We start from the raw sequence: 13,556 nt of genomic DNA on the forward strand, positions 1-13,556 counted from the left end.
TAGGAACAAAACAATAAAACCCACTTAAAGTACTTAGGATGGCCTTCTGGCTTTGAAGTATGGCTTTGGTGACCTCATATCCTCTAAGGCTGAAGTTTAATATTTTAATATCCCTCATCTCTGCAGTAAATGCCAGAATAGCGATGCTTCTTAATGGACTCCTGTGCCTCCCACAACTGATTTCTGTATTGGGTGTATCCACAGTGCAGGTCTCATATGTAAGGAGCCCTATAAGAGAGCCACATTCTGGGAGAGGATTTGGGAAGGATTCTGCAATACTGTGGAATGTATTCGTCTATTTCTGTCAGTTCCAAGAATGCACTCACTTAATGTAAACAAACCACATCACAACAACAGAAGCATAGCAGCTAGGACTTTTTCTGTGTTAATTATATTACCCTCGGACTTCCCTGGCAGTCCATTTGTTAAGACTTTGCCTTCTAAGGCAGGTAGGCTGTTAGTTCAATCCCTGCTCAAGGAGATAAGATCCCACATGCCTTGCAGCCAAAATCCAAAGCATTAAAAAAAAAAAAAAAAGAAGGAATATTGTAATAAATTCAATAAAAACATTTAAAAAATGGTTAATATGAAAAATTGCGTCCCTCTTAATTATCTTATTCCATGTAGAACATTATCCTCTCCTGAAGAGTTTTGTTTTGTTTGTTTTTTTAATGTCTAACACAGTATCTCTAATGCAGAGACTGCAAGGCATACCAAGTCAATTTTTGCTAAATTATAAGCGTATCAGTTGTTTTACAAAGCTCATGACAGGAACTTAAAATATTTTGCTTCTAAAAAGGAGTAGAATTTTATCAATTTAGCTGCAGGCAGAATAGCAAGCATCCAGCTTCTGACAGATGAATTGTTACAAAGGAAAAGGAGCCTTTTCTGTCAGTTTCTTTGGACCTATATCTTGTTTCTGCAGTAGTTAAACTGAAAGAATGCACTATTTGGTCATTTATTCAGTATTTCTTCTAAGGCTTTGGGGATGCAGAATAAGACTACAGTCCCTGCCCTCAAATCCTTCTTAGTCTTGTAATCAAGGAATATGTGTCATTTTAAAACTTATCTAGACACTACTTCTTTTATAGACCATAATATTGCCAACAATAGATCAGGAATCTTCTAAACCTTCTAATTATTTTATGAACAATTTTTTGGTACCGATTAAAGCAAATTGTGTTTAAAACATTTATTACATTTATGGAACAATTGGGTTGCTGATGGGTATTTGATGATATTAAAGAATTAATCTCTCTTTAGTTATTGTGGGTATCTTTTTTGTTTCTGTGGATGTATTTTTTAACTGTGGCAAAACACAAAACATAAATATTACCATCCTGCCATTTTTTAGTGTACGTTTCAGCAGCCTTAAGTACAATCCCATGGTTTGGCAATCAGTCTCCAGAACCCTCTTCATCTTGGAAAGCTGAAACATAGCACATCGTGCAACCCTCCGGTCCTCTCTGCAGCGGCTCTTGGCAGCCGCTGTTCTCCGTTCTGTCTCTGTGAATTTGACTGCTCTAGGTGCCTCACAGACGTGAAATTACTGTACTGTTTATCTCTGTGACTGGCTTATTTTGCACAGCATAATGTCCTCAGAATCCATCTATGTTGTAACATGTGTCAGAGTTTCCTTCCTTTTTAAGGCTGAATAATATTCCTTTGTAGGTGCTCAGTCATGTTCAGCTCTTTGCAACCCCATGGACTGTAACCTCTATCCATGGCATTCTGCAGGCAAGAATACTGGAGTGGGTAGCCATTCCCTCCTCCAGGGGATCTTCCCAACCCTGGGATTGAACCTTGGTCTCCCGTGTTACAGGCAGATTCCCCATCATCTGAACCACCAAGGAAGTCCAAGGGTGAGAGGCATCTCTGGCTGGGCGACAGAGGAAAACGCACATGTCACATTTTGTTTATCCACTCGCCTGCGGACGGATGCCTGGGCTGCTTTCATGTTTTGGCTGTTGTGAATAATATTGCTATGAACACATGTGTGCCAATAGCTCTTTAAGGCCCATTTTCAATTATTTTAGGTATATATCCAGAAGTGGGATTTCTGGATCAGGTGGTAATTCTTTCAGTTTTTTGAGGACCACCTTCCTGTTTTTATATCAGTTTCACCACTTACATTCCCACTAACAGGACTGCAAGGAGATCAAATCAGTCCATCTGAAAGGAAATCAATCCTGAATATTCATTGAAACAACTGATGCTGACGCTGAAGCTCCAATACTTTGGCCGCCTGATGTGAAGAACTGACTCATTAGAGAAGACCCTGATGCTGGGAAAGAATGAAGGCAGGAGGAGAAGGGGACGACAGAGGATGAGATGGTTAGATGGCATCACCGACTCAATGGACATGAGTTTGAGCAAAGTCTGGGAGATGGTCCAGGCGTGCTGCAGTCCATGGGGTCGCAAAGAGTCAGACACGACTGAGCGGGTCAACGACACCAACAGTATATACGAGTTTCAGTTCCTCCACATCCTCACCAACAGCTGTTATTTTTCTTTTTTTCCCCTAGTTGCCATCCTCATGGGTGTGAAGTGGCCTAATTTGGTTTTAATTTGCCATTTATCAAATGTTCATGGAACACTTGCTGGCTGAAGACCCTGGGCTGGGTTGTACTGAGCTCTAAGAGTATTTCTCTTATAGTTAGTTGACTGATCCAAAGTTGCCTGGTGACCTCAGCTTACAATCAGGTGCATTCTCTTCCTTGAACATTCTAGAAGGGTGACTACAACAGGTTAAGGGTCTGTATGTAACCTTGACCCTGTTGCATGACATAGCACCTTGTCTCACTACCTCATAGGAAAGGAATCTTACGGTTATGAGCAGATTGTGTATTGTGTGTGTTTACTAATGTCTTACTGGAACACATACCATTGTAATATAATATTTGATTCCCAAGCTAGGTCAGGAAAGACTGTGTGCAAAAAGTAGTAACTTGGAATGATCATTTTTGTTATAAAGCTTTATCTCAGTCACGTGTGTTCCCACTTGCAGGTTCTGGCTTTAGAGAGACCCTGAACGAAACCCGGAGGATCAGGGCCCCCTCCGCCCTGGTGTCCCTCTCACCCACTCATGAGCAGTGATGTGCGTCACAGTTTGGGTGCAGCGCCAGGAGCAGAAAGAATAAGAGGCAGGATTCGGGGATCGGGGGTGGTGTGCACTGCAAGGACTTTGGGTCCCAGCTATTTAACTTGCACATCTGTGTAAGTGAATATGAGATGACTGAATCATCTTCCTCCGTCCTTAGGTGTTTAGAACCATGAAAACAAGACCATTTGTCACTTCTGTGTACCAGTTGCCCTCGACCCTTCATTGGCCTTCACTTAGTCAGTGGGCCACACTTGTAGAACTCATCCTTCCAGTGCCTAGTGGGTCAGGCCCTCTGCTGGGCATGGGAATGTCGTGTGGTGAAAAAGGTAACTGAGCTTATGGTGGACACTTAGGGTCAGTTGGTATTTATGGATTATTCATAAGGCAGGTACTCTTAGCTGCAAGATTGCCTATACATTTTGCAAGGATACCCCAGATTGCTTTACCGTAAAACCCAGCCCCCTTTCCCCACCCTTGATGTTTGCTGCCAGAAGCCACAGCATGCTTCAGAACGCTTTCTATTTTGGTAGTGCTTCTGAAAACGTGTGAGGTGGATTGCTTGCAGGGGAAAAAAACATATTATATATAGTAAGCATCACTTAAGATATAGTGTTAGAAAAAGCATACATCTTAAAGCACTCATTCAGATATATAGTATTTTTTTGGAGCTAAGAATAAGAATCATCTTGATGCCTGTGTGTACTCTACATAAACCATGTGAGCTCTTTAATTTCACCCCCCTCTTTTCCGTGGTAAGATGAATCCTGCTTTTTGGCAGGAAGGATGGGACTGGTCAGGGATGTGAACCTCGTGGCCGAATCTGTTTTAACAGCATGTGAGTTCAGGTGAGGGTCGTGGGGGCAGAGTGACTGGGGAAGCAAGTATTGAGGGGCCACATCCCCGCAGGCTCCTCTGGGCACTTCCTTTCCCCAGCCTGTGTGTCCTCTTTGGCTTCACCTCCGACTGCATTTCTGAGAAGCTCGAATCTGTTGAATTGAGTACAAGGATGTGGGCAGCAGAACAAAAAGTGTTTTATTTATTTCCTGACAGGCTTTTAACAGGCTGTGGTTATAATGGGAGGGGAATGCATTCTGTCCGCAACACAAATTGCTTTTCTTCGCGAACATTATGGTGGTACTTCCTGGCACAGGATTTCCATGGTTGTTGAATTTGCTCTCTCTTTTGTTGGTTTGTGAGCTAAGAAAGAAAAGAACAAGAGCTTTGTAACCCTAATAACGAAGTAATAATTAAGTCCTTTATAAAGGCAAGCTTATTCCCACATCTTATTCCAAGGTACAAGACATACTTTCTCATTAGGAGGTATTGTAAGTACTCACTGGTAGCGTATCAGGCGTTAGATGGCATAAATAAATATGACCTCATTCATGTGGAGCTTCACCCCTGAGACTGACACTTCGTGGGCTTACAGGCACCGTCTGGAATGCTGCAAGTGTGGTACAGTAACGATGTTGGGAGACTCCGAGACCAGCTCCCCGCCCCCAACTAGCATGTTTTCACGCTTGGCATCCAGGCTCCTGGGGTCCGCAGGGGTAACTGACACCCCCTTTTTGTTGATTACCCTAAGACAAGAGAGAGCACTGGGTAATGTTTGTGTGTGTGGTCCAGGAAAGACTGGGGGCGGAGGGACATTGGGTGGTGGAGCCAGAGCTCAGCGGCGTGTGAAGCCCTGTGAGAGTGATGTTACCGAGGTCACCCTTATCAATACACGAGCCCCGCAGGGTAACCATTCTTTTGGTAAGAAATATACTACATTTTAACATTTGCTGTTGTTTAGTTGCTAAAGTCGTGTCTGACTCTTTGCGACCTCAGGGACTATAGCCCACCAAACTCCTCTGTCCATGGGCTTTCCCAGGCAAGAACACTGGAGTGGGGTGCCATGCCCTTCTCCAGGGGATCCTCCCCACTCAGGGATCAAACCCACATTTCCTGCATCGCAGGCGGATTCTTTACCACTGAGCCACCTTGGAAGCCACATTTTAACATATATTCTTAAAAAAATAAAATCCTGGGGAGAGCCTAACCTTGTCAGGCCAGTACACAGCTTGTGAGGCCTCCTCACTGTGGAACCAGCTCCACCACCTTCTCCCCCTTCCCACTCCCCCCGCACCCTCCAAATCTTACTTTGTAAGACACACGAGCAGCAGCTCTAGAGGTTCTGGATGGGACAGGGTGAAGGCCAGTCAGATTGATGGGGACTTCAAGAACTTGCCTTGGACCGCATTTGCAGAACCAACACAATCTTTTATTGGGATTGCATGTGTATCCCAGTCTATCCCTGGGACCGACGGTGGTTTAGGACACCATGCTTTGGTGACACGCTCTTCTGAATTGAGTGGCCTGCGGATCCCATGATCCAGATGATGGTATCGATGAGAGACATAACCTTCTTGCTATTGGCCCTCTCACAGGCCGTGCCGGGAGTGAGCTATGGGTACAATGAGATTGGGCTTTCTCCTCTATTTTCTTGAGTCAGATACTTACTCCTTCGTATCCGATTGCCAGAACAACAAACTTGCTTTCCTCCCAACTTCCTAGTGACCCTGATTATCAAAATGTTTTGACTGAACAACCTCCATTGGGCTTTAATGCTGTCAAACATCCCTCCTGTCAGTACCATTGGTTGCTGGGGCCCTGTCCACCCGATAACGAAGGCCACAGGAGTTCTCGTGAGCTGGACTGCAGTCCCTGGGTAGTTCCCTCGCACTGTGCCCACCCTGGAGTACTAAGATTTTGTGGTTTTCTTTCCGCACATTCTTCCCATTTATCACTTGAAGACCAACCTTGACATATGTGTGGATTTTGTACCCTTCACTTTTTAGTTTAACTCTTTTCTTCTCTGTGCCTGTTCCTTACTTCACTCTGTCCCTTTTATCACCTCCAACATCTCTCCCTCAATATTCTTTCTTATTAAACCTATCTCATTGCAGCCTCTTGGATATGCTAATGGTTTACAGAGTGTTTTCATAAATTCGCCTGATTGCTAAGAACTTGTCTGATGTCACATTTAACTGTGTCATTTATGGACAGGTGGTCTGGTTAGAAATGATTCTATGGAGGTCTTCCCTTTAGTTCAGTTTGAGTTCAGTTGCTCAGTCATGTCCGACTCTTTGCAATCCCATGGACTGCAGCACATCAGGCCTCCTTGTCCATCACCAACTCCCAGGAGTTACTCAAACTCATGTCCTTCGAGTTGGTGATGCCATCCAACCATCTCATCCTCTGTCGTCCCTTTCTCCTCCTGCCCTCAATCTTTCCCAGCATCAGGGTCTTTTCCAAGAAGTCAGCTCTTCACATCAGGTGGCCAAAGTATTGGAGTTTCAGCTTCAGCATCAGTCCTTCCAATGAACACTCAGGACTGATCTCCTTTAGGATGGACTGGTTGGATCTCCTTGCAAACCAAGGGACTCTCAAGAGTCTTCTCCAACACCACAGTTCAAAAGCATCAATTCTTTGGTGCTCAGCTTTCTTTATAGTCCAACTCTCACATCCATACATGACTACTGGAAAAACCATAGCCTTGACTAGATGGACCTTTGTTGGCAAAGTAATGTCTCTGCTTTTTAATATGCTGTCAAGGTTGGTCATAACTTTTCTTCCAAGGAGCTAGTGTCTTTTAATTTCATGACTTCAGTCACCATCTGCAATGATTTTGGAGCCCAAGAAAATAAAGTCAGCCACTGTTTCCACTGTTTCCCCATCTATTTCCCATGAAGTGATAGGACCGGATGCCATGATCTTAGTTTTCTGAATGTTGAGTTTTCAGCCAACTTTTTCACTCTCCTCTTTCACTTTCATCAAGAGGCTCTTTAGTTAGTATCTGAGCTTATTGATATTTCTTCCAGCTATCTTGATTCCAGCTTGTGCTTCATCAGCCCAGTGTTTCTCATGATGTGCTCTGCATATAAGTTAAATAAGCAGGGTGACAATATACAGCCTTGATGTACTCCTTTCCTGATTTGGAACCAGTCTGTTTTTCCATGTCCACTTCCAACTGTTGCTTCTTGACCTGCATACAGGTTTCTCAGGAGGCAGGTCGGGTGGTCTGGTATTCCCGCCTCTTTAAACTATAGCTTAACTGATAGCCTTAGATTGTGATCCATCAAATCTTTTCAGTGTAAATGAATGCATCCTCTCTTTTTGGCTAACATTTATTTGAACACCTACTAGTGACAGACAGTTTATAGGATCTCGTTATTCTCATTTTATAGTTAAAGGACTTGAGACTCAGAGTTTAAGTCTTTTCTCTAAATTCACATTGCTGATGAAAGGATAGAGCCATGATTTAAACTCTGGTCTCTATGGTTTTAGCCCAACCCTACTATTTGCATTATTCCTTCATAGATGGAAAGCCCTTGGTTAGGGAAGCCCCTCTGACCATTTCTCAAGCAATTCTTCCTTAGCTGCATATTTGTCTGGAGAATAGGAGTAATTCTAAGAAAAGTAGGCTTTTATTCTGAAGTAGGTCTCATTATATAATATTGATAACAGGATGCAAAACTAAATGACCCAGGGATCCCAGGCTAGTCACTTTATAACTAAGTTCAACATGTCAGACTGATATGGATCAAAGGGAGAAAAGCCTTTGGGAAAATGCTTGAAATATGGAAATAAAAAATGTAGAAGTAACCCATGGGAATGCAAATGGCATCATTTATTTGAAAGATTTGTATTTTATTTGGAGTTTCCTAAGAGAATACTCTCCACAGAATAGCTTTCTTAGAAGGTCATAGTTGGAAAACAATTTTGAAATCCATATTGAAGACTGATGAGGAGGGAAGAACATGTCAACTTGTGTAAAGCTGAGGTATACTTTCCTTTTTTAAATGGGCTTCTTAGGCTTGGGGAAAACATATTTTTGTGTTACCTAGGTGTTTACATAGAAATCATCTGTATAATCAGATATATAGCGCTTACTTTTGTAGGCCATGTAAAAGTTTTCACAGGGGTTTGCAAGCATCATATGAACTTCACACAGATCTGTGAGGGAGAGAATGTGGGTTGTTCCCATTTTATAGGTGAGAAAACTGAAGCCCAGAAAGTTTATGTGATGTGTGAGACACCCAACTAGAAAGTGGTGGGACCACATCTATTTGAGACACGGCTCCTGTTTACTGGTCTCGGTCAGGCCTAAGCTCTCTGTTCCCAGGTTATTCTTCCGTGTGATGATGATGACGACCTGGTGGTGATGACGGTTGCATTGGTCGTGGCGGCATTGGTGATGATACTGACAGAAAAGACCTGATAGAATTGTTCTTAATATGACGTGAAAGTGAAAGTTGCCCAGTCGTGTCTGACTCTGCAACCCCATGGACTATACCGTCCATGGGATTCTCCAGGCCAGAATACTGGAGAGGGTAGCCTTTCCCTTCTCCAGGGGATCTTCCCAACCCAGGGATCGGACCCAGATCTCCTGCATTGCAGGCGGATTCCTTACCAGCTGAGCTATGAGGGAAACCCCAGTATGAAGTGAGGTAATGGCCAAAAGCACTCAGCACAGTTTCACAGCACAAGAGAATGAAAGGTGTCGTTCCTCTTGAAATGGCTTTGCTTCCCAGCCCTCTTCTCTTTCCTCCATGCCATCCTGCCCCTGCTGGCTGCAGATGAAGCTCCCGAGAAGAGGACACCCTCCAGAGAGCCTCCCGTCTGGAGAGGTGGACAGCCCTCTGCTTCTCCTCACCTCTCTGTTTGGTGTAAATTGCCCAGGGAGTTCACTGCTTGCCCAAGGACATGGTCTCAACATGCCAGAAAGAAACGTTAGTAGAAAGTTCAGAAGTGCCAATCAACAAGCCCCATTGCTCTCCCAGCAAATACCAGATCAAATAATAGTCCCTTAGCAAAGAGAATTAGTGATTACAGAGATTGCATTTCACATTCTAGGCTGCTTCCCAGAGGAAATGGTTCCATCAGTAAAAATTATGTGATGTGCCCAACGTTGTGCTAAGCTTGAGCAAGAGGGCCTTGTTTATTTGACCTCACTGGAAAACGGTGTCCCACCCAAAGGGGAGGAGTCTTGACAACTGAAACCTATACCTCAAAGGACTTCTTTTTTATTTATCCCAATAATATCTTTTCTACTGAAGTACAGCTGATTCACAATGTTGTGCTGGCTTCATAATAATACATGTATCTATTACTTTTCAGATATTTTTCCATTATAGATTATGACAGTATATTAAATATAGTTCCCTGGGCTATATGGTAGGTCCTAGCTGTCTATCTGTTTTATGTCTTGTAGTGTATATCTATTAATTCCAAAGATCTAAGTATTCTCTCCCCCTGCTTTCCCCTTTGGTGACCATAAGTTGGTTTTCTATGTCTGTGAGTTCATTTCTGGCTTGTAAATAAGTTTATTTGTTTCATTTTCTTAGATTCTACACATAAGTTATATCTCATGATATTTGAATTTCTCTGTCTAAATTACTTCACTTAGTATAATAATTTCTAGAACCATCCATTTAAGCCATCCATTGCTTTGGGTGGCATTAGTTCATTTTCCTTTGTGGCTGAGTGTTTTTCCATTGTATATATGTACTACTGATTTATCTTCATTATTGATGTAGTGTTTGTCAGTGGACACTTAGGTTGCTTCCATGTCTTGACTACTGTAAATAGCACTGCTATGAACATCAGGGTGCATGTATCCTTTCGAATTAGACTTTTCTCCGGATATACGCCCAGGAGTGGGATGGCTAGATCAGATGACAGCTTTGTTTTCAGTTCTTCAAGAACCCTCCATACTGTTTTCCCTAATATCTGCACCAATTTGCATTCCCACCAGCAGCATAAGAGGGTTCCCTTTTCTCAACACCTTCTCCAGTATTTATCAAAACACTTGTTTTGGTTGTAAGCTTTTCTATAATACACAACACTTCTCTGTGCCTTTTACAATTGACCATGATCCACAGCCCACCCGTGATCACATGGGCTATGATGAAGTGGCTTCCATGATGTCTTTGTGGTCGAGTGCTGACTCTTACCATTTGATGCCAACCCCCTGACACATGTGCCTTTTGACCTCTTACACCTTTCTTCTCTCATAGCTGTTTTCTTTACCTCTTATTCCTTACTGTTATTTCTTGTTGTCAGAGTCTGTTGGGATGCTGAAATTGTGCCTAAAATAGGAGCATGTAGATAGACCCTTGTCTTAGGGGCTTGGTGGCTCAGAAGGTAAAGAACCTGCCTGCAATTCAGGAGACCTGTGTTCGATCCCTGGGTTGGGAAGATCCCCTGGAGACAGGAATGGCTACCCACTCCGGTATTCTTGCCTAGAGAATTCTGTAGACAGAGGAGCCTGGCGAGCTACAGTCCCATGGCGGGAGTCCATGGGGTTGCAAAGAGTGGACATGACCAACACTTTCACCTTCACAGACCCTTAGTGAGGCCCGAGCGTCCTCTCCTCCAGTTGGTGTGCCTGAACTTCTGGTAACTCCTGACCTGCAGCTCGTTTGAGATGGTCAAGGTTGCTGCTGTCAAGGTCGTTAGAAGCCAGTGGGGAGAGAAAATGCACGTTTCTACAGATGAAATAGAACATGTATGTTCACGAGAAAGCGCCTAGTCATGATAGTAGGTGCACTGGGAATTCAGACTAGGTGAGAAACCTCAGAGAAGACTTCACAGGAGAAGCTTTAGCTGGACCTCAGAGAACTGCCGAGAGTTGGCATGTCCCCTCCCTCATGCGTCCACTCCTTCATGCGTGTGTTCAGTAAAGCTCAATGGAGTAAGACTGTATTCAGGGTTGTATTGGAGGAGCAGAAGATGCAGTATATAAGCCATACAAGGTTCTCGTGGAACATGTGTGTGAGAGTGGAAAGACAATAAAAGGAGAGGAAACAAGAGCACATCAGAGGGTAATAACTGCTGGAGACACATCAGATGGAGAAGTAGGAACCTTCTGATAGGAACAGAGGCGGAGGGTCTCAGGGACTGCATCCGAGAAGGCCACAGGAGGGGCTTGGACGGTGGGAGGTCTGCCCACGGGCAGAGCAGAGGAGCAGCACTCCAGTGGGGGGCCGGGGTGCAGGAGTCCTGAGCGTGGGGCCGGCTCAGCAACACCCAGGGCATGGGGGGCTGTGAGGTGGGAGCGGGGGGACACCCAGGGCACAGGGGGGCTGTGAGGTGGGAGCAGGGGGACACCCAGGGCATGGGGGGCTGTGAGGTGGGGGGACACCCAGGGCATGGGGGGCTGTGAGGTGGGGGGACACCCAGGGCAGAGGGGGCTCTGAGATGGGGGACACCCAGGGCAAGGCAAGGGGCTGTGAGGTGGGAGCAGGGGGACACCCAGGGCACAGGGGGGCTGTGAGGTGGGAGCAGGGGGACACCCAGGGCACGGGGGGCTGTGAGGTGGGAACAGGGGGACACCCAGGGCAAGGCGGGGGGCTGTGAGGTGGGAGCGGGGGGACACCCAGGGCACAGGGGGGCTGTGAGGTGGGGGGACACCCAGGCAAGGGGGGCTGTGAGGTGGGGGGACACCCAGGCAGGGGGGGGCTGTGAGGTGGGAGCAGGGGGACACCCAGGGCAGAGGGGGCTGTGAGGTGGGGGGACACCCAGGGCAGAGGGGGCTCTGAGATGGGGGATCACCCAGGGCAAGGCGGGGGGCTGTGAGGTGGGAGCGGGGGGACACCCAGGGCACAGGGGGGCTGTGAGGTGGGGGGACACCCAGGGCAGGGGGGCTGTGAGGTGGGAGCGGGGGGACACCCAGGGCACGGGGGGCTGTGAGGTGGGAGCAGGGGGACACCCAGGGCACGGGGGGCTGTGAGGTGGGGGGACACCCAGGGCAGAGGGGGCTCTGAGATGGGGGACACCCAGGGCAAGGCGGGGGGCTGTGAGGTGGGAGCGGGGGGACACCCAGGGCACAGGGGGGCTGTGAGGTGGGGGGACACCCAGGCAAGGGGGGCTGTGAGGTGGGAGCAGAGCAGGTGGGGGGGCGTTGGAGGAGGAGGCGGGCAGGGCACAGAGGGGTCTGGGTCTCATTCCAAGGGCAACAGGAAACCGGGAGGAGGTTGTCAGTGGTGAGTGAGGGGAACCAACTGTGTCTGCAGGGCTGCCTGGATGCTGTGAGGGGAGGAAGGTGGAGGTGAAGCAGGAGGGGAGATGGATGCAACACAGGCAAAGGGTCCCAGGCCATGTCTGCGAAGGAAGGAGCGTGGAGTGCCAGGGGCGTGTGTGTGAGAGAGGGGGAGTAGGGGAGAGAGACGGAGAGGTGCGGGAGACGGTCTGAGCAGAGTGCTGATGAAGGATGTAAGGCTGGAGGGAGGGGCACTAGTGTGTGGAATCTTCGAAAGGCGTCTGTTACATATGGTATAAACTTCTGCAGCGGAGAAGGCTACACTTCTGTGTTTATCCTTCTGCAAAACAGCTTAGAGCTGGGATTCACACCATTGCTGCCAAGGCTGGATTGCCTCTGAGAGTTCACGTAGAAGAAATTGCACTGCGCCCAGTTTCTCAGTCCAAAATAACTCATCCTGCAACTCTGCTGGTGCGTGCGCTCTGCGAAGCTGAGGGGCTTTGGAAGACGCACCTGGGCCGGCTCCAGCCAGGTATTTGGCGCACACTTGGTTCTGCTTCTCTCCTGTGGGAATAAGCAGAGCTGACACTTCCTGAGTGTGTACCCTATGCAAGGCCCAGGCCTCCTGGCTGATGTGCGTTCCCTTATGTAAGATCCCCATGCCTTTCTATCGCAGTTTTGCACAGCACACGGGTCAGTTCGATTGTTCAGCGTGGCTGATAACAAGAGACTTGAGTCAGGAGTCAGGAGTCAGGACTTGAACTCCGGCTGCTTGCCTTCTGAGTCCCTGCCACTCACCACCCTGCCTCCCCCAGGCTTTATGTTCCGGCTCAGACGCTCAGGGATTCAAGTGAGGATGAAGCACGGGGTACACCTAAGAGGCCCAGACCAACTGCCACTTGGTACTCCTGGCTTGCTATGCAGCCTGACCCTCATCTGCTTGATTTCTTCTTTATTAAACAGCTTCTGGAATCTCCTCCAACCCCAAAGCAGCTTCTTCCTTGACAGAGGATAGTAGATATCTAATATGTGCCTTATTAAAAAGAAGAACAGAGTACAAGGTTTGTGAGCTCTTGAACAAAAGATTCAGTAGATCCAGAGTTGGTGGAAATTTTCATTTCATTTCATTGTTGGCTCTGCCAGGTGTCAGCCAAAAAATAAAAATAATCATTCTGGCAGCTTCGACATGCTTTTCAACAAAGATTTACTAGCCCTGTGCTGTAAGAAAGGTTCATATTGCAAAGACTTCATTACTTTCAGTGTGAATACTGTGAGACCAGGTGATAAATCATTTAACTCAGACCTTACTAATCAGAATTAATGTACAGAAGTCTTGTTGTTATGGCTTATGTTTTCTCAGTAGTTCTTGAACTTTGGTAAGCTTCCAGGTCATCAGTGGCAATTGCAGGCTCTCTCCGACTCTCTGCC

The 13,556-nt window shown here is 46.5% G+C and overlaps 1 protein-coding gene across 16 annotated transcripts in view; it reads left to right on the forward strand.

Annotated features, from left to right (window-relative positions):
- Positions 1–13,556, forward strand: part of FAT3 (FAT atypical cadherin 3) — a 762,831-nt gene that overhangs the window by 404,676 nt on the left and 344,599 nt on the right. The window contains exon 4 of one of the 16 annotated variants that reach the window (XM_043876756.1): positions 3,008–4,973. The exons of the other annotated variants lie outside the window; for them this stretch is intronic. Within the exon in view, the coding sequence (XP_043732691.1) occupies positions 3,008–3,096 (89 nt within the window). The 3' untranslated portion in view covers positions 3,097–4,973. Of the gene's footprint in view, positions 1–3,007; positions 4,974–13,556 lie in introns of those variants that run through there. 16 annotated transcript variants of the gene reach the window in all.

The sequence above is a fragment of the Cervus elaphus genome, chromosome 2, assembly GCF_910594005.1.
Source record: "Cervus elaphus chromosome 2, mCerEla1.1, whole genome shotgun sequence".
NCBI lineage: Eukaryota > Metazoa > Chordata > Mammalia > Artiodactyla > Cervidae > Cervus > Cervus elaphus.